This window comes from Panthera pardus, unplaced genomic scaffold (genome assembly GCF_024362965.1).
Source record: "Panthera pardus isolate Hobbes unplaced genomic scaffold, ASM2436296v1 HiC_scaffold_12, whole genome shotgun sequence".
Lineage (NCBI taxonomy): Eukaryota > Metazoa > Chordata > Mammalia > Carnivora > Felidae > Panthera > Panthera pardus.
In genome coordinates this window covers 33,415,931-33,442,016 of record NW_026526677.1, presented here as the reverse complement: position 1 = coordinate 33,442,016, position 26,086 = coordinate 33,415,931, and the positions used below count along the sequence as shown (strand labels likewise).

Here is a 26,086-nt window from a genome sequence, read left to right as displayed (position 1 = left end):
GTCCTTAGGATCAGGTCCAAATTCTGCAGCATACACAGAACCTTTTTTACTCTGACCCCTACTTCTCTCCCAGATACTTCTTGCTGCATGTTAATGAGTATGGTCAGCTCGTGACCATCCAGAAAACTCCTGCTTATTTTTTACCAGCTCAAATGTCACCTTCTCTTTGTAGCCTTTCTTAATCCCTTCATAGGCTGAACTACCTCTCATTTATGCTCCCAGATGAACTTTGAACTTGATTTTTTTTTTTAATGTTTATTTTTGAGAGACAGAGTGTGATAGGGGGAGGGGCAGAGAGAGAGGGACACACAGAATCTGAAGCAGGCTCCAGGCTCTGAGCTGTCCGCACAGAGCCCGAGGCGGGGCTCAAACCCACGAGATCGGTGAGATTATGACCTGAGCTAAAGTTGGATGCTTAACCGACTGAGCCACCCAGATGCCCCTGTACTTCATTTTTAAGCAGTGTATTATAGCATTTAGTCTGTTATAGGTTTTCCTGGTTAGGCCGAAAATGTTGACTGAATTAAAGAAATATGTCATTTAAATTCCTAAATCAGTATGCAAAACATCTGTTACAGAGTAAATGTTCAATTACAATAGTTCCCCCTTATCTGTGGGGATACGTTCCAAGACCCCTCCCTAGTGGGTGCCTGAAACCACAGATAGTACCAAACCCTAGATATACTGGTTTTCCCTATACACACATACCTATGATGAAGTTTAACTTGTAAATTAGGCACAGTGAGAGATTAACAATAATACAGAACAAATTATAACAATATACTGTAATAAGTTATGTGAATGTGGCTTCTCTTTCAAAATACCTTATTGTACTGTAGTTACCCTCTTTTGGGACAGTGGTTGACCACAGGTAACTAAAGCCATGGAAAGCGAAACCAGAGACAAGGAGAGACGGCTGTAATACTGGTCAAAGTAATTAATGACTGATTGAGCAAAGTATTACTAGAATTACGGTTATAGCTAGAAGTTGCCTAAACACCTGAATCTACTGTGTGAAATTGAAGGTTTCTTAAATATAACATACATCTAAAACTCGCAGGAATTCAGGCCTATGGATACTTAGCGATAAGCAACACACAAGTTTATCACTACACTGGCAAATTGCACGTTCTCTCTACAGGGGTGAATTTGTTCAAGTGGAATGATTGTCTGAAAATATCACTATGTCTAAGAGGTTCTGAGAAGGATGGTCAGGCTTATAAGTCTGACCACTATTCCGTCCCGACAAACCCTACTGGCGCTTCCCAAACTGTTTCCTGCTTAGAAGTGAATTTTCCTAGATTTCTGATGACGTGAATGCCCTTCAAAGATTCTACTGTCGCTCCTTTGCGTTGGTCAACACCACTGCCCGTTAGTCACTAGAAACTTGGCAAATTACTAACCTAGCAGAAACATGGAATATGTATATTCTAAATAGGAATCACTGTTAAATCAATTTACTGAACTTTATATTGCCACAACAAATCTTCATTTCTTGACGGTCCCTAAAAAAAGATACAGACTTTTAAAATTTAGTAAAAAGTGCTGAATGCTAGTTCAGTAATCCTTTGAACTACTTTCCTTATTATGTATTCATTAGTAAGATCTTAGCTTCAATAAATATCACTTAACCCTTAACATTAAAAAATAATGTACTGCTAACCTTAATTTCAAAATTAACTACCTAATTATAATGAATGTATAAGTATTTGTACGAAGTACAGCAAAATACTATTAGTGTCTCAAGATTGCTACATGTTAACCTAAGATCCAGAGCCTATAACAATGCTTTTAAGTTTCCCTTTCAAAAACTCAACCCTCATTTCTTTGTTATAAAAAACATGCCTCTAGTTATTTAAAAATGTATACATAAGGAAAAATACACCAAAAGCTATCAAGGAAGACTGTGTTTGATTACTCTAGAAGTCTAACCATTTAGATTCTTCTAAGAGTTATTTTGAGCATGCAGTTTACAAAAGCTTATTTGAACAATTTAAGCTTAATCTTACTATGATAAACATAAACGCAAATAAACACAGAGTATGAAAGAACACCATACAAATTGTTGGTTTTACTGGTATTACAATGTCGTTTTAATACAAGCTAAATAGAAACACAATTGTTAGATATCCAGTCACCTATCCTGTGAAACAATATGCCAAGATCTACCTTGAAGCACTTATAAAAATGAAAATGTATAAAACATCTTCCTCAATTAACTCTAAGGACAACATATACAAATGCAAAAACATGAACTTGTTAATAATCACATCAAATGTTGAGCTGCTGCCTGAGCAGTAAAAAAACTATTCTAATTTTAAAATTAAATAGCTCCAGGTAAAAGCATGCAATTTCCCATATCTGCTATCTTTGTATTCTGCACAGAGTTCCAAGGCAAAGATTGTTTCTGGCTTTCTGAACCACCAGAGACGATGACCTGTGTGGCTGACTTATTACAGGCCTTTTAGTCTTCTTTCCTGATAGGTCCTTAGCTTCTTTGGAAGGAGGCATATGAATGGGTCTCCATGGAATTGGGTTATAAAAGGCTGGTTCTGGATAAGAATTTCCACTGTAAAAATCTAAAATTATTAAAAAGTCAGAACAAAACAAGAAAAAACTTCTTAAGATCAAAGAAACTACTTATTTTTAAATTCCTAGAAAAATGTTACAGTATCAAAAGGGCAAAAATATCACTGAGAAGCCAACTTAATCCATTTAAAACTTGAACTCTAAAATATTTTCAAACAAGTAACATTTTTCCAATACAGTAAGTACTGCAGTAAAAATTAAAACATAAATGATAATTCTAGAAGTCCAAAGAGTGTTCTTAAAATCTATATAAATAAAACCTCATATAAAAATTTTACTAGGAAATCCCTTTTTGAACCCTTAAATTGAACAAAATCTTCATTTTCTTACCTCAGTCTGGGAAACCACTGATTCTGTACTAGTTTTCCCTAGTCAGATACTAAACTTTAGAGAGAGAGAGAAAAAAAAGTATATTGCAATAGTGCATATTTAGCTAAAGTGAACAAAACTCTTATTCATAATGACTGGAATTCTACATTACTATCACTCAAATTGATCAGATTTCATAATATCACTAAAATTTTGCTTATTAAAAGCAGTAGAGCATTTGCAGACAAAAGTTTATTTGAACAAAACTCATTTAAATTGCAAAAAAATTAATAAAATAATCCATTATTTTAGCAAATAACTTCTAGTAAATACGTATATTCCCACCTAAAGTTTTCACTTTCCCATCCAATCCTTTGGTCAAAACCACTGCTTATTACTATTTTTTTTCAGACAGGAAAAGAAGAAAAAAGAGCAGACCATGCCCGGTGCCTACTAGCTGTAATGGATGACTTCTATGACATGTGGGAGAGGCCTGAACCCTGACAGCAGGAATGTGTCGTTCAGACACTGGCAACCCACTTTGACTGCAGAGATATGTCAACACACACTTCACCGAGATGGTCAAAACAAAGTCTGGAATATGTTCTATTGTGTGAACAGAACAGAATGGGAGTATTTTTTAATAATAAATCACTTAAACAAGTGAAGGCAGCTGTCAGCAAGGCCTGAGCTTCCAACACGAGGCACAAAGAAAAACATGCAGCGCCATTTCCAACAAGGGCAAGCCCGAAGGCCCACCGGTTTTGTGTCAGGGTCACACGCTGCGCAGTACTCTGCCCTGCAAAACAAATGTGCCCGAGACGCTGCAAGTTCTGCCTCAGGGAGGGTTACAGGAAGGGGAGGGAAAAAAGGCCCCTTAAATGCATCCTCCTTAAGGCTTCAGAAGCCAAAAACATAAGAAAGTTTCAATGTGTTTCTTAATGTTACAAATCATTACTTTCGCAACTACTGCCTTTAAAATATACCTGATTTATAGAGAATGACAATAAATTTATTGTATCTCTATAGGAACACAGTGTGTTATAATCTTCCAGAAAATAGTAATTTGAAAGAAAAATGATTTTTACACATTTCTATTTCTGTCAAAAGGAAACATAATGTATAATATTTGCTCCTGCAAGCCATATTTATGTAAGCCACATAACATTAAAACCAACCTGTAAGTTTTCCGTTGGCATAACCATAGCCCTTTGCAGCTGGACGAGGTTTATTTTTTGCATTTTCCAACCATTCCTTAAACTTTTTCTCTGCTATTTCCTTTTTTTCCTGTAATTCAGCTTGCCGTTGTTTTTCTTTTTCCTTAAAATGACAAGACCAAAGAATCTCTAGTGATATTCTATAACTAAAAATTCTATTCAAATTGCACTGACTCTTTTCCCCAGTAGCTCCCCACCCCAAAGGCTTACTGATCATAAATACTAAGTCATATTTATATAATTTGAGAGCAAAATTTGACATGATCAGGGATATGATCTAAATAAAGATGGCTGCCTCTAAACAACAGTAAGACGTCAAACCCAAGAAGAAAAAAGCAATTTTATGGTTTTTTTTTTTTTAACGTTTATTTACTTTTGAGAGAGAGAGAGAGAGAGAGAGAGGGAGACAGAGGGAGAGAGAGGCAGGCAGGGAGGGGCAGAGAGAGAGGGAATCCCAAGCAGGCTCTGTGCTGTCAGCACAGGGCTGGACACAGGGCTCAAACTCAGGAACTGTGAAAGCATGACCTGAGCCGAAACCAAGAGTCAGTCGGATGCTTAACAACTGAGCCACTCAGGCGCACCAACAATTTGTTGTTTTAAAATAGAACAGTAATTAATAAAATGTAATAAGACTTTCATAAAAACACATTAAAAATATTTAAAACATAAACAATGATAAAGTTTGAACCAGACTGAAAATATACCAACAGGCTTATTAATATTTGTCAACCTAACAAAACCACAATTCATATTCATTTCTGAAACTTACACATAGTATAAATAAGTAGGGATAGCTTCATATATTTATTTTATGCTAAGATGGTACCAATTTTCCATAAGAAACTTAAAAAAAATTTTTTTTACTAAATTAAAAAAAAAATTGTTATTTATTTTTGAGACAGAGAGAGAAACAGCGTGAGCAGGGGAGGGGCAGAGAGAGAGGGGGACACAGAATCTGAAGCAGGCTCCAGGCTCTGAGCTGTCAACACAGAGCCCGGCGCGGGGCTCAAATCCACCGCGAGACTGCAAGATCACAACCTGAGTGGAAGTCGGACACTTAACTGACTGAGCCACCCGAGAGCATCCCCTCCGTGAGAAACTTTTTATACAATATAGTTGGTATGTATGAACACCAAAGCCATACATCTCAACTGGTCACTTTAATAAAAATACCTTTTCTTTCTTCTTCTTCTCACATTCTTCAGCATTTTTTTTCTTCAACCATTCCTGATATTTTTCTTTTGCCTTTTCTTGCAAATGTTCTTTCTCCATCTCCTTTGCTGCTTTTTCCTCCATTTCTTTATTAATTTTTTGTTCCCTTTCTTTTTTTTTCTTAAATAAAAATGAAGGAGTTTTAATTGGAATATTTATAATTATGCTCATACAAGCAATGAGTGTTATATGAAGTAATCTTTCAAACTTCAGTTATTTCTTAAAATAGGTGGAAACATAGCGACCGACACAATGTGGCTTATGAAAATATGTAACATACCTGGTCAATTTTAGTCTACCAACTGGGCTGTAAGTTTCATGATAACAGTAACAAAGACGTTGCTCATGAAAGTAAACTCAGAGCCTGTACAGTGCTAAGTAAATAGTAGGTATTCAATACAGATATATTGATAGTGAACAGAAATTACAACCTGTTAGACTATCCTGAATTTTGTATGTTTTAATAAATGTTGACCTTCACTCTAAAATAGGAGCGATATACCTACATTTCTTGGACAGTTTGCCAATATGAACACTTAGATAAAATCTTCTCCATCAGTGAGTTACAGAGAACAAAAAAATAACATTTTGGACCATTAGATACTGCTATAAGGGTACATACAGACAAATCTCTAGCTATACAATTCTTGTAAGTCTTACACAGATCAGAGGTTGGCCAACAATGGTCCCCAAGCCAAATATGGTCCACTAGCCACCTATATTTGTAAATAAAGTCTTATTGAAATGGAGCCATACCAATTTATTTATATATTTGTTGTCTATGGCTATTTTTGTACCACAACAGCAAAGTTGAATGGCTACGACAGAGTGTATGGCCTGCAAAGCCTAAACTATTTATCTGGCTCTTTACAGAAAAAAATTGGACTATAACTCAATGTTTTTTTCTTTTTCATTCAGAATACAATTTACCAACACAGTCACATTCTAAATAAGCCAATGACATGGCTAGCTCTCTTTATCAAAGGTGTAGAAAACAACATGCAAGGCATAAGTATATGCAATACAGATGCCATATGCATCACCCTTCATGGAGCAAAGAAATATGGGCTAAGAAAAAAAATTCTTCCACTGAAAGCATCTTGTAGAATACTTTAATATAAGCAATTCAATTAACACCCAAGTAACAAACATCAATTACATACAATATATGTCCAGTCCTATGCAGGAAAAGCAAGTCTTAAAAATCAAAGCCTGAGTCATTCCCCAAGTTGCTAAGTGTACTTCTGTCTTGCTGGCCAGATGATAGCTCCAAAAAGGAATCCTTTCTTGCTGAGAATCTGATTTCCACGGAAACAATACTGGATTTTAACTACTCTACTGTCAGAAAAGCTACGAGATTGAAAAGGATCTTGTAGCGTATCTGGCTCACTGACGCATGAGACTTTTCCACAACTCATCAACGAGGAGTCACCCAGTCCCTACATTGTCTTCAATTATAACAGCTAACATTTACTGAGTGCTGACTCTTCCTGTTACTTTTCTATATACTTTCTACGTTTGTACTATGTCAATTCTTATGACCACAATATGAGGTGAGCGCTATTATGATCTTACCTTACAAATGGGAAATGAAGGCACAAAGAGGTTAAGCCATGTGCCTAAGGTCACACAGATAAGTGGCAGATCACAGATCATACAGACACAGAGATGAATGAATGTTAAAAACAATTTTATGTCAATTAATTCCACTTAAATGAAATGTCAAATTCCTTAAAATATTCCATTTTCCAAAACTGATTCAAAAAGAAAAGAAAGGATCTGAATAACCTTCTATCTGTAAAAACAATTCGGAATTTAAAACTTTCCCACAAAGAAAACTCCAGCCTTGAATAGCTTCACTGCCAGATTCCATCACACATTTAGGAAGAAATAATACCAATCACCACATGAATTATTTTGGAAAACAGAAAAAAAAAGTGTAAATATTCAAACTCATTTTAAGAGCTCAGTAGTACTCTGATATCAAAACCAGACATGGAAGTCATTAACATACTATCAGGAATAAGCAAAATAACTGTTCTCATCACCAAAACCATGAAATTCTTAGGGATACACTTAACAAAACATGTGTAATACCACTGTACCTTGAAAACTAAAAAAAAAAAAAAAATCACTGACAGAAATTAAAGATGACGCAAATAGAAAGAAAAATCATGTTTACAGATTTAAAATTTGATATTACTAAGATGTCAATTTCCTCCAAAATGATCTATATTTTTAATGCAATCCCAAATGTGGCAGGCCTTATTAAAGCAAACATGATCAGAGAAATTCTAAATTGTATATGGAAAGATGCAGAGTAACTAAAACAATTTTGTAGAAGAAAAAATGGAGGATTTACACTCTCTGATTAAAAGAATTATAAACTCAAGAATTATAGAGCTTCAGTAATAGGCTTGGGTGGTAATGGCACAGGATTAGATCAATGGGAAAGAATAGAGTGCAGAAATAGACCTATGCTTAGACGGTTAATTGATCTTAAACAAAAGTGCCAAGGTAATTAAATAGGGAAAAGATTATCTTTTCAACGAATAGTGTTAGAACAATTTAGCATCCATATGCAAAAAAAAAAAAAAAAAAAAAAAAAAAAAAAAAAAAAAAATCCCTGATGCTTAATTCTTACCACACATTAAAATTAACTTAAAATATAGATAAAAGCTAAAGTTATACAACTTCCCAGAGAAAACAATGGAGGACATTTTTACCCATTTTACCCCATTTTACATTTCCCATTTTTACCCATTGTCCCAAATGTTTCTTAAACAGGACACAAAAACGACAAGCTATAAAAAAATAAAATATCAACTTTATGAAAATTTAAAACTTCCCTTTAAAAAATACCACTGAGGAAAATTAAATGGGAAGAAATATTTGCTATATCTGTATATCTATATATAGATATATATGAATGAATTAAAGGAATATATAAAGAATTCTTACAATTTATGAATAAGACATACAATCCTTCCACAAAATGGGCAAAAATTTAAGCACAACACAAGACAAAAACAGGACAAGAGATGTAGAAATGGTTGGTAGTGTTATAGACTGAATTGTGTCCCCCAAAATTCTATGTTGAAGCCTTAACCCTCAAAGTGACTGTCTTTGGAGATAGGACCTTTAAAGAGGTAATGAAGGTGATTAAAGTCATAAGGATAGGGTCCTAATCCAGTAGGGCTGATGTCCTTATAAGAGGAGAAAGAGACATCAGGGATATTCATGCAGAGAAAAGGGCATGTAATGATGTGGAGACAAGGCATCCATCTTGCAAACCAGGAGAAACCAAACCTTACTGATAACTTTCATTTTAGACCAGCCTCCAGAACGATAAGAAAATAAATTTCTGTCATCTGAGCTACCCAGCCTGTGGTATTTTGTTATGGCGGCCCTAGGAGACTAATACAATAAGCTTATGAAAAGATGCTAAATTTCAGATCTCAGGGAGATGAAAACAATGACACCCCACTACACATGCACCAGAATGACTTAAAATGAAAAAGACTGATAATATAAACTTTGGTAAGGATGTGGCACAGCTAGAACTTTTATACAATAGTCATAAAAAATGTAAAATGATACAAGCATATTAAAAAAGTTTGGCAATTTCTTTTAAACACATACTTACCATACAACCTGGCAATTCAGTTCCTGAGCAGTTACCCAAGAAATGAAAACAAATGTCCACAGAAAGACTTGTACAGGGGCGCCTTGGGTGGCTCAATCAGTTAAGTGTCCAACTCTTGGTTTTGGCTCAGATACTGATCTCATGGTTTGTGAGTTCAAGCCCCATATTGCACTCTGTGCTGATAGCATGGAGTCTGCTTGGGATTCTCTCTCTCTGCCCCTTCCCCACTTGGGCTCTCTCTCTCTCAAAATAAATAAACTTAAAAAAAATTGTACATAAGTGATCAGAGAATTTTATTCATAATACCCCAAAATCAGAAATAACCCAATTTCCCATCAACTAGCAAATGGATGGACAATTTGTGAAATTACATAGAATATAATACTTATTGTTGAAAAAAAAGAAGGCAAAACCAATACCAGGAAATTTTAAAAACAAAAGAGGCCCAATGCAAAAGAATATATATTCTCTTATTCCATTTATATGAAATTCTAGAAAAGATAAATCTAATCCAAAGGCACAGCAAGGAGACTAATGGTTTCCTTGGAGCTGAGGCCCACTGTGGGTGGAGATCAGAGGCTGACTACAAAAGGGCGCAAGGGAACTTTTGGGAGTGATGGAAATGTTCTATGTGCCGACTGTGGCACTGTTTATCCAGGTATACAAGTTTGTCAAGTCTCATCAAAATTAAGAAAGGTGTATCTTATTGTATGTAAATTATAGTTCAATGATGTTTCTTTTAAAACATCAAAAAGACTTTCTGTAGAATTTATGCCAAAGAAAGAATGGAATGCCTTTAGCTGTTAGCAAAAGAACAGAGCAGGCACTCAGAGAGATGGACTAAGAGAGAGCAGCCCGTTACTAAGTGGCTTCAGGTTTTCTGGCACTCCAGTTCTATACCACACAGAGCACAATAATAAATCTTCCCTTTTTCAGGACGGGGCCCTGAGAGAACCTTTGTTTTTTGTAACTAAAGTAAACTAACAAAATAACTGGTTACTTAAAGTTTCTGAAGTTCTATTTTGGTTCCTCTAGTAGTATCTGCCACAGTGTAAAAGTATTCAGTGTGTGAATAACAACAGTGTTATCAATCATCTGCTTTATTGATCCGAATTAATTTTTTACATTGAAATATCAGTTCCATGTCTTAACAGTTAAAAGTAATTTTATTTTTAATCTTTTTAAAACAATGAAGGTAAATAAAAAGCCCTTTTATAAAATATGTGATAACGTGCTGTAAAAAAAAATAAATCTAAAAATATGAATTAGTATGGCCACACAAATTTAAGAGTACCAGATGAGATAAGCCATTTATTTGAAAAGGACTTAACAATTTACAGTCATATTAGAAGAAACCAACTTTGCTAATGGATACATAAATTCTTTTTGTCTGATTACTTGATAGAACACAGTGAAAATGACTTAGAGAAAATTACACCACAGATATAGCTAAAATGTGAATGAAGCTAGAGGCAGTGGGGGACCACACACCATGAAATGTAAACAGAGGAGAAAAAAGCTAGATGCCAGACGGGAAGAGAAGAACCAGGAGAGCAGTCTTTACAAATAGAGGTAAATCTAACTAAGACTGAACTAGGAAATCTGACAGGTCTGAAAGAAAAAAAAAAATTAGAGTAATCAATTATTCCTTCATTTGTACAAGAATTCTGCAGAATAAATAAATTTAATTTCTCAGGGCTCATTTCTGAACTGTTCTCATACTTATGGACTCTTGCTTTCAATAATTGGTGACTTATGTCAGGACAAGCCATTTCCCTCCAAAAGAAAAAAAAATTTTTTTCTCAAATAACTGGATTAGATCTACTGACACTAATTAAAATAGAGAATATATCATCTCTCAGCGGTATCTTACATTCTCAGATAAACAACAACTATGTTTGATTGGCATGGTAAAATGAGCTTAATGGAGCTAAAAGATAAGAGAAGCTTTTAGAGGAGAGAGAATACTATTCTGTACATGCAAAACAGTTTTGTTTTATAGCCAAAAACTTCACAAAACTATCACCCAGAGCTTGCAAATAGTCACACAGACTTAAAGAATCCTTTCTTGTTATATTATGGAATGAAGCAACTTAAAAATAATAACAACTTACTTCTGAAGATCAAATATGTTTATGGTTACAACACACACACGTCCAGCCAATTTCCTTCTTATAATATCTGGATGAAGAAAGCTATGTCATCTTCAACTTACTGAAATTATTGGTTAGGTACTCTTATTAATTCCATTGAGCATTAGATGCAAAAATAGTTAAGGACAACTAGAATGAAAAATTTAAAACTCTGTCCAGTAACTTAAATATTTGACTAAATTCATAAAATTGGATCAAATAAGAAAAGCAGTACCATTCTAAATACGTAAAAATCACAATAGGAAACAAACAAAAGATAAGTATTTTCAAAATGTCTAATTTATGAGCCAATATAAGAATGTATTAAAACTGAAAGATAGCAGATGAACATAGGGAAGGGGGGAAAAAAAGAGAGAGAGAGGGAAGCAAACCATAAGACTCTTTTTTTTTTTTTTTTTTTTTTTAATGTTTATTTATTTTTGAGACAGAGAGAGACAGAGCATGAACGGGGGAGGGTCAGAGAGAGAGGGAGACACAGAATCTGAAACAGGCTCCGGGCTCCGAGCTGTCAGCACAGAGCCTGACGCGGGGCTCGAACTCACAGACCGCGAGATCATGACCTGGGCTGAAGTTGGACGCTCAACCGACTGAGCCACCCAGGCGCCCCATAAGACTCTTAACTATAGAGAACAAACAGGGTTGATGAAGGGGAGGAGGCGGGGATGGGCTAGATGGGTGATGGGTACTAAGGAGGGCACTTGTTGTGATGAGCACTGGGTGTTGTATGTAAGTGATGAGTCACTAAATTCCACTCCTGAAACCAGTATTACCCTATATATTAACTAACTAGAATTTAAATAAAAATTTGAAACAAAAAATAATAAAATAAAACTGAAAGATAATAGATTTACTCATACATTCCAGTAAAAAATGCTTTCTATATTACAAAGAATGATGCTAGATCTTATACTGGATTAAAAAGTTATAATGTAAAAAATAATTCCTATCCTTAAGAGTCTTAAAATTATAAGGAAGTGAAGATATACGCATAATACAAAATAGCAACAAAATATATAGATAATGCAAGGCAGTGTATGACAAAGTGATATAAATTGAACAAGGATTCAGAGAGGGAAAGAGTTTCTATTTCAAGCATGTAATCAGTGAGTGATTCATGCAGGAAATACTTCAAGTTGGATAATAAAGGGAAAGGTAGGGTGGAGGATATGATGAGATTCCATGTTGATGAAGTATAATATAAAAAAATAAGGAAGTAAGAAACAGAATGGAAGTGTTCTCAAAACTTCTCATGACTACATATCCCTGGGGAGTGGGGAGCACAGTCCATTGGGATTTCCTTGAAATCTATTGTGTATCTTAAACACAATATAAAAGTTATATTCTACCCCATTAAATATCTATGCTTGCTTTAATATGAAAATAACACTCTTCCTCTCAAAAATTTCCAGTAAAACTAATACTCTAAGAAGGTGGGCCACGATAATCTTATGTGTGCTCCCAGAAGAATGCTAGTAAGAAACAACAGCACAGAAGGAAGGGAACCACAGGAGGAAGATACCGCTCAGAGAGCAGAGAGTAGAAGATCTTTCACCAGCCAGGCTAGAATTGTGAAAACATTCAGAGGTCGGTAGGGAATCATAAAAAATATATTTTGAATTGGGGAATGACGTTTGCCTTTTTAGCAAGATCAGTCTGGCAAAGACACAGAGGTTGTATTCATTCACTCAACAAACATTTTCGAGTATCTATTATGTGCCAGGCACTGATCTAGCTGCTAGAGAACTGAAGAAAAGAGGCAAAAATCTCTGGTCTGATGGAGTTCACATCCAGTGTGGGGAAATAAACAGTAAATAAGTTGAAAGATACAACAGGACCAGATAGGAAGAGATCACAAACAGGAGAGTAGGGACTATACAGGAAAGGTGGGGTGAGGGGGGGTCACACACAAATGAATATAATTCTGATTATGCTGATGTGGCTGAGCTGACAGCAGTACTCATAACAGAAATCAAAGGAGAATGGGCACAAATGGGTTGTTTTAGACTTGCAGGCTTAGAGCTGCCTGCCAACCGAACAGATGGAAACCCAAGACTCCAGCATGTCAGGCCTAGAGATACAGACTTCATGACTACCTGAAGCAAGACACAAGGAAGCCACAGGAGGGAAAAAGGGAGAGAAGCAGAGAACAAAGGGTAGAAGACAGAGACTTAGCAAATGTCCATGAAGATAGAGGAAAAAAAATCAGGTCAGAGAAGAAAGAAACTGAGAGAAAATAACAAAAACCTAGGTTATGAGGAGTAATGAAAAGAAAAAGACTTTGCAAAAGGAGCGGTATGTGGGTGTGCATTTTCTTTTTCTCCCTACCTGTTCATTCTTCTTCTGAACCCATTCCTTGTGCTTTTCTTCAGCAATTGCCTTTCTTTTTTCACGTTCTTCCATTTCTTTTCTTTTTTCTAGCTGTTGATTTAATTCCTACAGATTTTTATTCAAACAAAGGCAACATTTAATAAAAGTACTTGAATCGCATATTAAAAGCAAGTCTGACATTAACCAAATTAAACAAGAACATAATTTCCTTTATAGAAAGTACACCATTAGTGACAATAACTTACTTCAGTAACTAGTCTATGATGAAAAGAAAGCATTGGTAAAAACTATAAGTCATTTTTTAGAAATGCAAATAATTGCTTGGCAGCAAAACACTAGGTTCTTAGACTAAACTTCAGCTAAATTACCCTCATTGAAATCAACTTTCCCACACATAAATTTTGGCATCACTGTATGCTATTGGCAGAAGCTCAAGAGAATTGCAACTTTTTTAGCTATAAAAAGCTTCTAGATTCTTAATGCAGATAAAGGACAGGAGTTAAATAATCCCTAAATTAAAATTTTAATTCAGAGTTAACCAAAAGAAGAAATGTAGAGAAGTGATTCAATTTTCTTGAAGAAAAAAAAGAATCCAGATTTTTCTTCACTGATTTTATAGCTGCTGGAGTGTAAAACAAAACCACATTCATATCCCAGATTATTTAACTGCCTTGCTGTCACTCGAATCTACACGTTTGGGCATTTCCTCAGGAGAAAGAATGTAGAAGGTATGGCCAAATAAAACTTCGAGCTGAATGCCACCACTCTGTCACTCATCAGTTAAATTACTGCATTAGTTGAGAATGCTGTTCAAACTAGACTCCTAGGACTCAACTGCCATAATTACTGGTTATTTTTCTTCTCCCTCCTTAGATACTAATAATCAGATACTTTTATATCTCTTTCATTGGACCTCACTCCTCCTCCCCAGCCCTCCCTTTCCCAAAGACCTACCTACCTGAGCGTGGGTGCTAGTGGGAGGGCCAATTTTTCAACTGTCAGACAATTCCAGTGTGATACATGAAATGAAGATAAAACTTGACACCAAGAACATACCTTTTGGACTTTAGAACAACTGGTCGCAGGATACCTGTCTTCCATGACCTCTCATCCTAAAATTCTGCTGCATAGAAAATAGCTGCCCTCACTCGTTCAGAAAGTCTTCCAACTTTTCAACACTATACACCCCTCACCACCCCAAAAGTAAAATATCCATCTTGGTTTTAAAGGGATTCTTCATTACCTCTACGGATGCTATGCCTTGATTATTCACCTAATACTTTTTTTACGCAGTGCCTACTATAAAGACAGCAAGAACCGAGATACAGATAAAATTCCAGACGTCTCCAATCTTATGTGAATCTACATACGAAAGCATTAAAGCACCATATTGTGAGGGGCTGTGTTTAACAGTTCAGGAAGTGGAAAGGAAGGGAGGGGAAGAGGAGAGAACCAGTGTGAACCACGGTAGTTGGAAATGAGTACCATAAGAGGGTCAGTGAGGAGACGGCTTGACAAGGGTGGGGCAGACTAGAAAGTCAGAGTGTCGTACTAACTAGATAGCAAAAGGTCTTTCGAGACAGGCACAGTAAAATTGAACACTACGAAGCACGAATACATGGGAAAGGGAATGATTCTGAACCCTGCAAGTTTGCAGACTGCATTTGAAGGGAGGACAACTACTTTGAGGGAGCTGACTGGGAGGCTGCCACAGTGTAGGAGCAGTGAGGGGAAGAAGGTCTGAGAAGAAGTGTGTGTGTGTGACTGCTAGATACAGATCTGACAACCACATATCCAAAATTTTCCAAAATACTCTTATTTTATTTTTAAGGAAAGTAGTCATTTAAACATACAACTAATAATATGATTGATTATATTTATGTACCCTTTTAAGATTCTTCACGTAACTATACTAAAAACTCAGAGAAAAAAGCAGACTTATTCTTCACAAATTTTAGTTGATGTAAGAATTAAAGATGAAGGATCAAAAGTACCTATAACTGACAAAATGTTGTAACTGACTCAAACAGTGCTCTACTGTCAGGATGTCTGTTCAAGTCATTGGCTACCCCAGAATACACATCCCTTTCTGAGACACAATCCCCTCTCCCCAACAAACACATAGGCGGCCCCTCTCAGAATTCCCAGCCTGACAGCCTCCACCTGTTTACCACCAGGCCATGCCTTTTCCAGACACAGCCAGCGTCCTCTCCAACACAGACCCTAGGATGTCTTTTGGGAGACCACTGAGTTTCAACAGAATTATAGTTATTTTCCCACAGAGTGAACACTGGATTATGGAAAACCAAAATCCAAAAAGGATCCTAAATGTATATTTTTATTTCAATAGCTTTTGCTGACTTTCGAAGAACTTTTGATCACTAAGGTAGGAATCAGGAAAAGTTACAGTTTTGAGCTTCATCAACTCTAAATATATCCTGCCCTATTTCTTTATTAAGGGCTAATGAATGAAATGGCCATAGGCAAGATGGGGAAAAAAAAGAAAAAAGCACCTGGATTATTCACACACTAGATCATTTTTATAATTTAGAACAGATTGTATTAAAATGTTAAAGCAAATGTTAAAAATTAGAATTAACTAAAGGTTATAAAGAATTTAGGGCAGTCTAAGTAAGTTTTTTAAATAATAAAAATTTAAATATAAAATGTATATGATCTATAATACCAATATGCTAGTTTTTCATAATACTAATGTTCAACATTTACTATATTTATCACTCAACATTAGTTACAAATATAACCAATTTTATAAGCACCATATGTTGATGGATTAAAGCAATTTCTTTTTAATTTTTAAAAAAATTTTAGGGGTGCCTGGGTGGCTCAGTTGGTTGAGCATCTGACTCTTCATTTCCACTCAGGTCATGATCTCGCAGTTCACAGTTTGAGCCCCACATCAGGCTCTGCACTGACAGCGTAGAGACCGCTTGACATTCTCTGTCTCCCTCTCTCTCTGCCCCTCACCTGCGTGTGTACTCGCTTTTTCTCTCAAAAATAAACATTAAAAAAAATAATAAAAAATTTTTAATTTTTTTAAAATAGTTTTTTAATTCAGTCTTAGAGACATGTCTGAAACAAATGCCTGTCTAAAAATCTGTTGCTAAAATAAAATTTAGGAGAAGAGATGATTTTTTAATGACCCAATTATCCTTTAAATTTTCCTTTAAGTTTTCAAGGAAAAAAACAAGACCGGTAGGGTAAGTTCAAAATTAAATACTAAGTCTGACCCATTCATTTCTACAATACACCTTGATATTATGGAAAAAACACTTAAGAAATTGGAAGTTGAAAGAACGAGGACCCAGTCTCAGCTTTGCCAGGAACTGAAACGTTGGCAAAGTTACTTTCTGGTCCTCAACAAGAATCTGAAATGAATTGTTCCTTATGACTAATAATCTGTGCTTTTAATGGTACGACTTGTAAACAAATTAGAGAATGCAATAAAGTAGGACAGAAAAATAAGAAAAGCATCACTTAGAAAATAAAACAAGGAATAGGGCGCCTGGATGGCTCGGTCGGCGGAGCATGTGACCCTTGATCTCAGGGATGTGAGTTTGAGCCTCATGTTGGATGTAGAGATTCCTTAAAAAATAGAATCTTTGAAAAAAAGAAAAACAAAACAAAGCAAGGAAAAGGCATGAAAATAAATGTGAATATCACAAGAACGTAAAATAAACTTATAAAGTGAGTAGTGGGCCTATATGTTTTTATACCGTTGGCATGAGTGATACACCAAGATTCATGCTAAAATATTTTAATTGGTTTAGAGTTAATGATGGAGCCATAAGAAACTTCAAAGTACTAAATACATGAAGAGATTTTAATCTTTCAACTAAGCATACCCTGCTACCTGCTTAATCATTGTGGTAGGGACTTTATACTCATTATTTTCATCTGTTCTCAAAACAAATCTTCAGGATTTATTATTATCATCTGTTTTAATACATAATAACAACTAATTTTCATTGAATGCTTCCTATATACTAGGGTATCTCCTTATGTTCACTTGGGTCCTCATAACAACACTATGAGGTCAATATTATTCTCCCCCTTTTATTGATAAAGAAATTGAGGCAGAGCGAGGTTAACGATATGCCCAAGACCCAAGTTTTTAATCCAGAAAGTACAGCTCAAGAATTTATGCTTTTAACCACACTATTATTGCCTCTCTAACATCTGGTTTACAGATAAAGAAACTGGGACTCAGAGAAATTGGGTAACTCTCCCAAGGTCACAGTTAGAATGGCAAAACTAAAATTTTAGGCTTGTTCTATGTGACTCCAAAGTTCAGGCTCCCTTTTGAATTTTTTGTAATTTAATTGACTTCTTTTACTGTATGCTGACTCTGAAATAACTTGAAGGGATTCCTCCTTTCCTTAATGTAATAAGTGAATCTCTAGGTTGGAGATAAAGCTAAATACCATAAACTGAACTCCACTTTACCAATGGCTCACTAGATCAGTGTTTTCCAAACTGAGTCTAAAACCAATCTGTGGGTTTTAAAAACAAAAAATAAAGGGGTGCCTGAGTGGCTCAGTCAGTTAAGCATCTGACTCTTAGTTTTGGCTCAGGTTATGATCTCACAGTTCATGAGATGGAGCCCCATGCTGGGCTCTGCGCTGACAGCACGGAGCCTGCTTGGTACTCTCTCTCTCTCTGCCCCTTCCCTACTCACGCTCTAAATAAAAAAGGAAGGAAGGAAGGAAGGAAGGAAGGAAGGAAGGAAGGAAGGAAGGACAGAATACCAGATTTTGCACAAAATCAAGACATAGTTTCAGATACGTATATGTATGCATTTGTGTATGACATGAAGCAAAGTATATTTCTCACCAGGAACAAATATTTTGAAAGCTACTGCATTAAATAATGGAATTAGAAATGTTAAAATTTGAGGCTAAAACTCTGGGGTCTCAATAAATCACATTAATTCTGAAAATAAATGAAAAAGCTTTAGAAAGGCCACAAATAGCAATGTTATCAGTAACAATACCAATAAAACAATACCAGTCACCATATTCTGTCTCATTTAAACCTCACAAAAATCCTGTGACACAGGTATTATTTTTATTCCTATCGTACAGATAGGAAATTGAAGCGAAAAAGTTTAAACAAGCCCACCTGGCATCAAATCTTAAGATCTTTCTCAAGTCCCGTGCCCTTCTAAGAGGAAGCAAGTACTACTGTGCACTTCTCCAGGAATAAATTTGTGTTTTACAAACATCATGCAACAGGGACACAGCAGAATACACTGGTTTCTACAATCATTGAATCATGCCACGACCCCTGAATATGTGACTGCCTACACGGTTCAAAATCCATCACAGAAATAACTAGTGACAAAACTGATATGGAAAATTTATTACAAGAAGATCATGGACAGCAATGCTTTAGATCCAGGGATTTTTATGGCAACATAGTTACTAATAGATTACATTTAAATATATGACAATAGTGAACCAGTTAATTATATTCTAGTATATATCTAATACACTTAAAATACATTTTAATAATCTTAGCCAACCATTTAGAAATGATGTCATAAACACATTCAATGATACAGAAATATATTAACAATATGACAGGTGGAAAAAAGGTTACAAAAGAGTTTGATGCTGTTTCATTAGAAATAAGACATACCCCTTACCACTCAGATCTACTTGGTTTCTAGGTTCAGATAGGGAGAATCCAGATAGTGAATAACTACAGGATGCCAAATCCTCCAAATCCTCCAAATCCTCCAAATTCGTTGCTAGGTTCTCAGCAGCAAATACGAAGAGTTCAAAGGATTCATGTGAAAATGTATCTCACGCTATTTTAGGAGTTTGGAGAGTGAGAGTTCAGAGAGAATCACAAACACAGAAATGCCCACAAGTGAGGCAGCGAGGCACAGAGAAACTGAAAAACCCTGAAAGCCCAGCAGATTCCCGTCTCCCACACACACTCACCCTAGGCCAAATGCTCTGAGTGATAGGGGGGTAGGTTTCTGTCTCTATTTCAATTTTGGTTTCTCTTTTTTCTTAAAAATTTTACCAAATAAATGCAGTTGCATTTACTTTAGTTAAATGTACATATGGTGAAGCTCCATTTTATATGTCTTAATATACACACTTGTAGTTTGTTTTTTTTTAATTTACACTGCAGAAAATCTGGAAGGCTATATGCAATAATATTAACATTGGTTATGTTTAGGTGGTAAAATTAGAGATTTTCATGTTCTTCATTATACTTAGCTGTATTTTCCAAATGTTCTTATGATGAATGTATTATTTCTACAAGTAGAGAGATTAAAACGGAAATAGCAAACTGATACAAAGAAACGGAAAAATTTTGTTTTGAGGGATAATATTAACATTTTACTTGTGACAGCAGCTCTAATTTGTGAACTCATAGATTCAGTAAAAACGATACTGTCTAATTTACCTCCAGAGCCTTCTGTTGCAGACGGTCACGTTCTTCTTTTTCTTTGCCAACAAACCACACCTCCCATGGTGTCAGGTGGCTTTCTGGTAGGCACACCTGTTTCTGTTCTTGGTTATCTTCTGACCCAACCACACCGCTACAAGAGAGAGGACACTATAGCATCTGTATTCAAACCTCTTTGGCTTAACAGTCAAAATCACTGAAACTACACAGCAAAAGCAGCATAATATATACTAAATGTATTTATAATACTGTGATTTTTATAAATACATACATATGAACTTAATTATATATAAGCATACACTTGAAAAATCATGAACAGGAAGTCCAATATTGGAATTAGTTATCTATCAAACTGCCTTTGAATTCATCACCTAAAATCACATTATTTAAAAAACCATTGGGATAACTATACCAATCCATTTGGCTCAATGACAACATTTTTTTTTTTTTTTTCTATTCTTAAAAATCTCTCTTGGGACACCTGGGTGGCTCGGTCAGTTAAATGTCCGACTTTGCCTCAGGTCATGATCTCGTGGTTCATGGGTTTGAGGCCTGCATTGGGCTCTGCGCTAATAGCTCAGAGCCTGGAGCCTGCTTCGGATTCTGTGTCTCCCTCTCTCTCTTCCCCTCCCCTATTCATGCTACGTCCCTCCCTCTCTCAAAAATAAATAAACATAAAAAAAAAAAAATCTCTCATCTGGACAACTAATTACAACAAATGAACCTAATCAGATCCTGGAGCAGACTTTCCCCTTTTCCTCCCTTAAATAGTCCCAGGGGGGTGGGGGTGGGGGTGAGACTATGTGTATATACACACACACACTCAGAATGATAAAGCAAATGTGTTAACAATTAAGGATTTTGGGGGCGCCTGGGTGGCTCAATCAGTTAAGTGTCTGACTTCGGCTCAGGTCATGGTCTCATGGTTCGTGGGTTCCAGCCCCGTGTCAGACTCTGTGCTGACAGCTCAGAGTCTGGAGCCTGCTTCAGATTCTGTGTCTCCCTCTCTCTCTATCCCTCCCTCATGCTTTGTCTCTCTCTCAAAATAAACAAAAAAGGTTTTTTGTTTTTTTTTTTAATTAAGGATTTTGGGTGAAGGGTAAACAGAATTTTGTGTTTTTTTTTAAGATTTTAAAGTAATCTCTACACCCAAAGTAGGACTCAAACTTGCAACCCAAGATCAAGTCCCGTGTTCTACCAAGTGAGCCAGCCAGTTGCCCCAGAAATTCTCAACTTTTCTGTTAAAGTTACCAAAAAATATATATGGTTCTTATATTCTTTAATGTTCTGGTTGACTCCCTTTTGCCATTCTTCAGACAGGGTGTTTACGACTCCCCAGTTTAGTGACCTCCATCTCCACTATGCACCTCTGTCAGTCTGTCTCTTTTTAGGTACGTGGAAAAATAAGTACTCATTCATGCTCAAGAGAAGAGGGGAGGGGAGGAGAAATACTGGGCCTCAGCCAGATACACAAGCCTCATAAAACTTAGCAAAAGCGGAACCATTAGGACCCAAGGAGAGAAAGGTTGTTCAGGACCCAAGGCAGCTCTAAAGACTAGGTGTTTATAGACTCAGTGCCTCTGTCTCTTTAACATTCCTGCTTCAGGCAACCAACTGCCTTGCCCACCGCTCTGCACAACTTCTTCTACCTCACAGCTCCGGCTTACTCATTTTTTTTCCTGCTATTCATTCATCCATGTCCTCATGCAATTTGTATTCTGGCAGGAAAGAGACACTGTTGATGTGTTCTTTATTTCTCATATGAACATTTCCTTCTCCATCTTGAAGAAACACCTCATCGGCTCCCACAGTTTCAACTATCACCAGGTGCGGATGGTGCCCACATCAGTCATCCCAGGCCAGATCTTTCTCCTGAGCTACAGACATATTTCCAACCATCTGACAGACAGCTCCACCTAAATATCAATCAGTGGCAAACACGTCTAATCCTCTTCTACCCTCTCCACCGAGAAAAATTTTACTTCTCTTAAAATCCTACCTCAGTGAAGAGGACCAAGAGCCACCCAGCCAGCCATGCCAGAAACCCAGACCTGTGTTCCTCCTCCTGTTCCCTGTCCACATTAGTGCCCCCACCACCCACACCTACGCCATTACCTAGTCATGTCTCTTCTGCTTCTTTCAATTTTCTCAAGCCATTTTCCTCTTTCCCAATCTTACCACCACAGGGTGGACACAGCCGGCCTTTCTGCCTTCGTTTCAAACCATTTTCCACAACTCTTGACAGATTCAGCCTTCAAATGCGATCATGTCACTCCCTACCTCAAGGGTCTTCTATGGCTCCTGCCCACAGGATGAAATCCAAACTCTATAGCCTGACACCCAGGGACTGGCTCCCGCCTGTCTTCCCAGCCTCTTTTGCCAATGGCTGCTCTGGACCCTACCGGTCTTGTCGCACTGAAGCAGACTGATGAATGCGCCATGTCCCTGTGCTCCGCAGTTTCGTCTAAAACTGAAATGCCTCCACCTCCCCAGGGCGAGCCATGCAAGAGCTTGGTTTGGAAATACAATGTCTGGGATGAATCTCTACCTGCTTCCTCCTAGCTAAGTACATTTCTGAACCTACTGAATACTCTGTTCTCATCCAGCACCTGGACATGAGAGTAGAGGCTCCCTCACAGGTGCTACTGCATGAGACAATCTCTGCTACAGCACTTAACACAGATTCCGGGCACTCAGTGAGCATTTGGTGCATGTCATTTTGTAGGAGGAGGAGTTCGACTAATCCTACCCTCCCTTCAAGATTCAACTCAGGGGTGCCCCTGGGTGACTCAGTTGGTTGAGCGTCTGGACTCTTGATTTTGGCTTAGGTCATGATCTCTGGGTTCATGGGATGGAGTGCTGTGTCTGCTCCCACACTGGCAGTACAGAGTCTGCTTGGGAGTCTCTCTCCCTCTCTCTTTCTCTGCCCCTCCCCCTCTCGCCCTCTCTGTCTCTCTCAAAATAAATGAATAAACATTTAAAAAAACCATTCAATTCAGGCATTAACTCTGCAAATATCTGGACTAAGTGCCTTGGGCTGTCTATCACTTGTCCATCTCTGCCATAGGCTATGAATTCCCTACAAACAGAAAGCATGTTTTAACTCATTTTTTTTATTTCAAGAGTCTAGCTTAGGGCCTAGAATATAGTAAGGTCCTAAGAAATATTTGTTGAAAGGGTGAGATCAGTGTTTTTCTTAAAAAAAAAAAAAAAAAGACACTTTAAATATTAAATGTCTTGCCTTAACATTTTTAACAAATGATATCATATAGACTACAAAATGTGCAGCATATACACTACAGCTCTACCCATAATCAAAAGAGGCTTAATAAGCAGCTTTTTACAACTAAGACATTTATTAAGGCATGGTTTTCCTAATGCACAGAGTGATATAAAAACCAGGATAAAGGTGAATAAATAGAAGGCCCAAGGCATATGATGAAAGACTCCAGGAAAATACTTCTCAGTATCTTTTCTGAAGTCAACTGTGAGCTTCATCTCAGTCCCGTCCAACACGCTCGAAGCCATCCTCTAAGCATGGCTCTATGAACACCTAAAATACCCAGAGCTCATCTCACCATGCGCACCTGATGCCTCAGTCTATCCCTGTGGCAGATGAACAATGGGCACAAGGCATACAATCCCACACAGCTCTGGGTATACTCCCTGGTCCGTGGAGAGAATGCCCACTGCTAGAACCGGGGCTGGGACTATGGCTCGGGCTGCCTGCTCTCCTCATCACCTCACCCCCAAACTGTCCAGGGCACCAACTGAAGGTTGGAGGTAGGGAGGACGAATGAGGAAATTTTGTAAACACTCACTTTCCTGAAAGGAAATGCTAGGTTTTCTGAAGCATTTGAAGACAGCCACTGTATCTACGTGTTCTCTAGGAGTGGGAATTAGGCGTTCATTCAGCACATTTATTGAACACCTAATAGGCATCTGCCACTTGCTACCCACAAGGCCTGGTAAGTTGTGTATTCCTTCCAGGCCATATCCTACCTATTCCCTTTGGTTCATAGGGAATGAGCTGTGATATGGCAGCGATAAGGAGGGAAGCCTTAGTCCTGAGATGCTACCAGCTTGTTTGGGCTTTGGCTAAAGTGAGACATAAAACATGTCTGGCTCCTCTCCTGAGCTCCAGTTGATTAGGGCTCTGGCTCCTGGAAGCTAACGCAAGGTCTCAGTAGCTGTTCTGTGGTTTTGATAACCATCGCTCCTCCATAGGTTGCTAAACTGTGTCGACACTGCTCAGCCCTATTGGTTAGATTCAGAAGGTAGTTTCCAAAGCCTTAAAATTATTTCAAAAATCCTTGGGACCAACTCAATCCTGAAGAATGCCTATGATGACCCACATGAGAATGGACTCCCGAAACTCTATCATCAAGAACCACTATCAGGTTGATCAGAGGCCTGTTTCTTGTTGCTACAACCAGTCTGGACAAGTGGCTTGCTTGGTTACTCTTACTGACCTCCATTCCCCCAATGTACTTACTTTTACTCTCTCACTGCTGTGACTGTGTATAGCAGTCATCTCATATGGTTCCATATTCCATCCACGCATTCTGGGTATGACGGCCTTACCCTCAAGCGGGCTACCTTGCTGCTTACACATGAAGCATACGTTCTCTGGCCTGTATTTCTGAGATCTCCTGTATTGTGCCTTACACAGCTTGATAATCAGAAACTTGTGAGTGTTTTCTAAAGATGATGCACGAGCCTACTCCAGAAGGAACCTGCATTACTCAGCCTGTCTCAGAAAGTTATTCCTGCAGGGATAGGCCCTTTGTTCTTGTTTCTATACAGCTCATAATAATAGGCATGTCGCATAGGGAAGACAGAACCTGATCGGTATACCTCAGTGCTAGGCCTGGCTCTGCTAATAGCTAGGTGGGTGCCTCTGAATCCCACTTTGTACTTGTATCCTGAGCCACAGTTTTGTTATCCGTAAAATGAGTACAATAAATTCATGCAAGCTTTAATTTCATGAGAGTAGAGGCCATGTCTATCTTGTTTATGGTCCCCCGTATCTAGATTAGTATGTGGCACAAACTAGATGTTTGCTGAGTAATTGTAGAAATTAAAAAAAAAAAAAAAAAGAAAAAGGTGATTTTAATAATCTCTTTGGTTCTAGCACTGACTCGGTGATTTCTATTCTGTTCAGTGAGTGGTCAGACCAGACCCAGCCTTGTCTGTGGATGCGGAGATGGACATTGCTAATCTATGTTTCAGCTCCTCATTTATGGCCCCCAAAGCAATACTGCTTTACTACAACCTCCTTCACTGGCAATCAGATCTTTTTCAAAATAACCCAGGTACTACCAAGGCGCAGGAAAGAATTTTGGTGTTAAGGGTTTGAACAAGAGTTCTGGTGTCCACAATCTGACTTGTGAATATTCAGGAAACTCCTGAAATGGTGGAAAATTTTGTGTTTTTGAGACTACGTACGTTTTTCTGCACAGGGACTGTAGCGATCATATTCTCAGTTAAAGAGATTTAGAACCCTAGAAAATCTGCAGGCATGTGTGAGAACTGGCCCACAACTCTACGTGCAAACAGCAGCGGCACCTCAGAATGCAGGGGCCTGCACGGCCCCGAGGCGGGCGCCAGGAGAGTGTCTGGCCGCCAGAAGAAGGCGCTTGCAAGGGTCTAAGGGATCTTGAGAGGGGCAGTACCGGCCCGTGGCCCAGGGTTTACCTGACGCACCCCTGTAACTCCACTCCTCTCAGGTTCGCCACCTTAGCTTCTGAATCCTGAGCATCTTCCTCCACGTCCTCCTCATCCTCCCCGTCGCCATCGTCGTAGTCAAACGGGAAGCTCTGGTGGCCAAGGGGAGACAACAGTGACATGGTGGAATTGCTGCAGCTCAGCGGCGGCGACGGCGAGCAGACCGTCACCGTCTCCGGCCCCTGCCCCGGGGCGCCCGCCATGAGGTCGGAGAAGGGGCCGGAGGAAGGCCGAGACCTGGACCTGCAGCCGGCCGAGGACCGAGCGTCGGAAGCCGGCGAAGCAGCCCCCCACAGCCCGGCCGCCCACATCGGGCCCGCCAAGTTCAAACCGGCAGAGTGGCGGCGGGGACGTGCTCTCCCAGCAGGCCCCGCGCGCGCCGGGCCGGCCTATCCCGGCGGGCGCAGACCTCGCGTTGCCATGGCGACGCGTGGAAGCCGCGAGGGCTTTGTCCCCGCCTG

General features: G+C 38.1%; 1 protein-coding gene across 5 annotated transcripts; it reads right to left on the bottom strand.

Moving 5' to 3' along the window:
* Window positions 1-2,043: 2,043 nt before the first annotated feature.
* Window positions 2,044-25,984, bottom strand: CCDC34 (coiled-coil domain containing 34). 5 transcript variants are annotated; one of them, XM_053899879.1, is made up of 7 exons: window positions 25,596-25,984; window positions 19,896-20,031; window positions 13,452-13,559; window positions 5,289-5,447; window positions 4,077-4,218; window positions 2,920-2,973; window positions 2,470-2,579 (listed from the first exon to the last, which is right to left on the bottom strand). In XM_053899879.1, exons 1-6 carry the CDS (start codon window positions 25,934-25,936, stop codon window positions 2,969-2,971), a joined length of 891 nt encoding a protein of 296 aa, XP_053755854.1. In that variant the 5' UTR covers window positions 25,937-25,984; the 3' UTR covers window positions 2,470-2,579; window positions 2,920-2,968. The 5 variants fall into 5 exon arrangements, with proteins under 5 accessions (XP_019312120.2, XP_053755853.1, XP_053755852.1 ...); XM_019456575.2 differs by lacking the exon at window positions 2,920-2,973 and having other exon boundaries at window positions 2,044-2,579; XM_053899878.1 differs by lacking the exon at window positions 2,920-2,973 and having other exon boundaries at window positions 2,044-2,579; window positions 13,452-13,544.
* Window positions 25,985-26,086: the final 102 nt, after the last annotated feature.

Excerpts from the sequence above, each read along its gene's own strand:
- CCDC34 (XM_019456575.2), bottom strand. The coding sequence starts at position 25,936 with ATGTGGGCGGCCGGGCTGTGGGGGGCTGCTTCGCCGGCTTCCGACGCT. Across the intron at positions 20,032-25,595 it reads GAGTTACAGGGGTGCGTCAG|CGGTGTGGTTGGGTCAGAAG; the intron begins GTAAACCCTGGG and ends TCTCTCTTGTAG. Across the intron at positions 2,580-4,076 it reads TGCCAACGGAAAACTTACAG|ATTTTTACAGTGGAAATTCT; the intron begins GTTGGTTTTAAT and ends TAATAATTTTAG.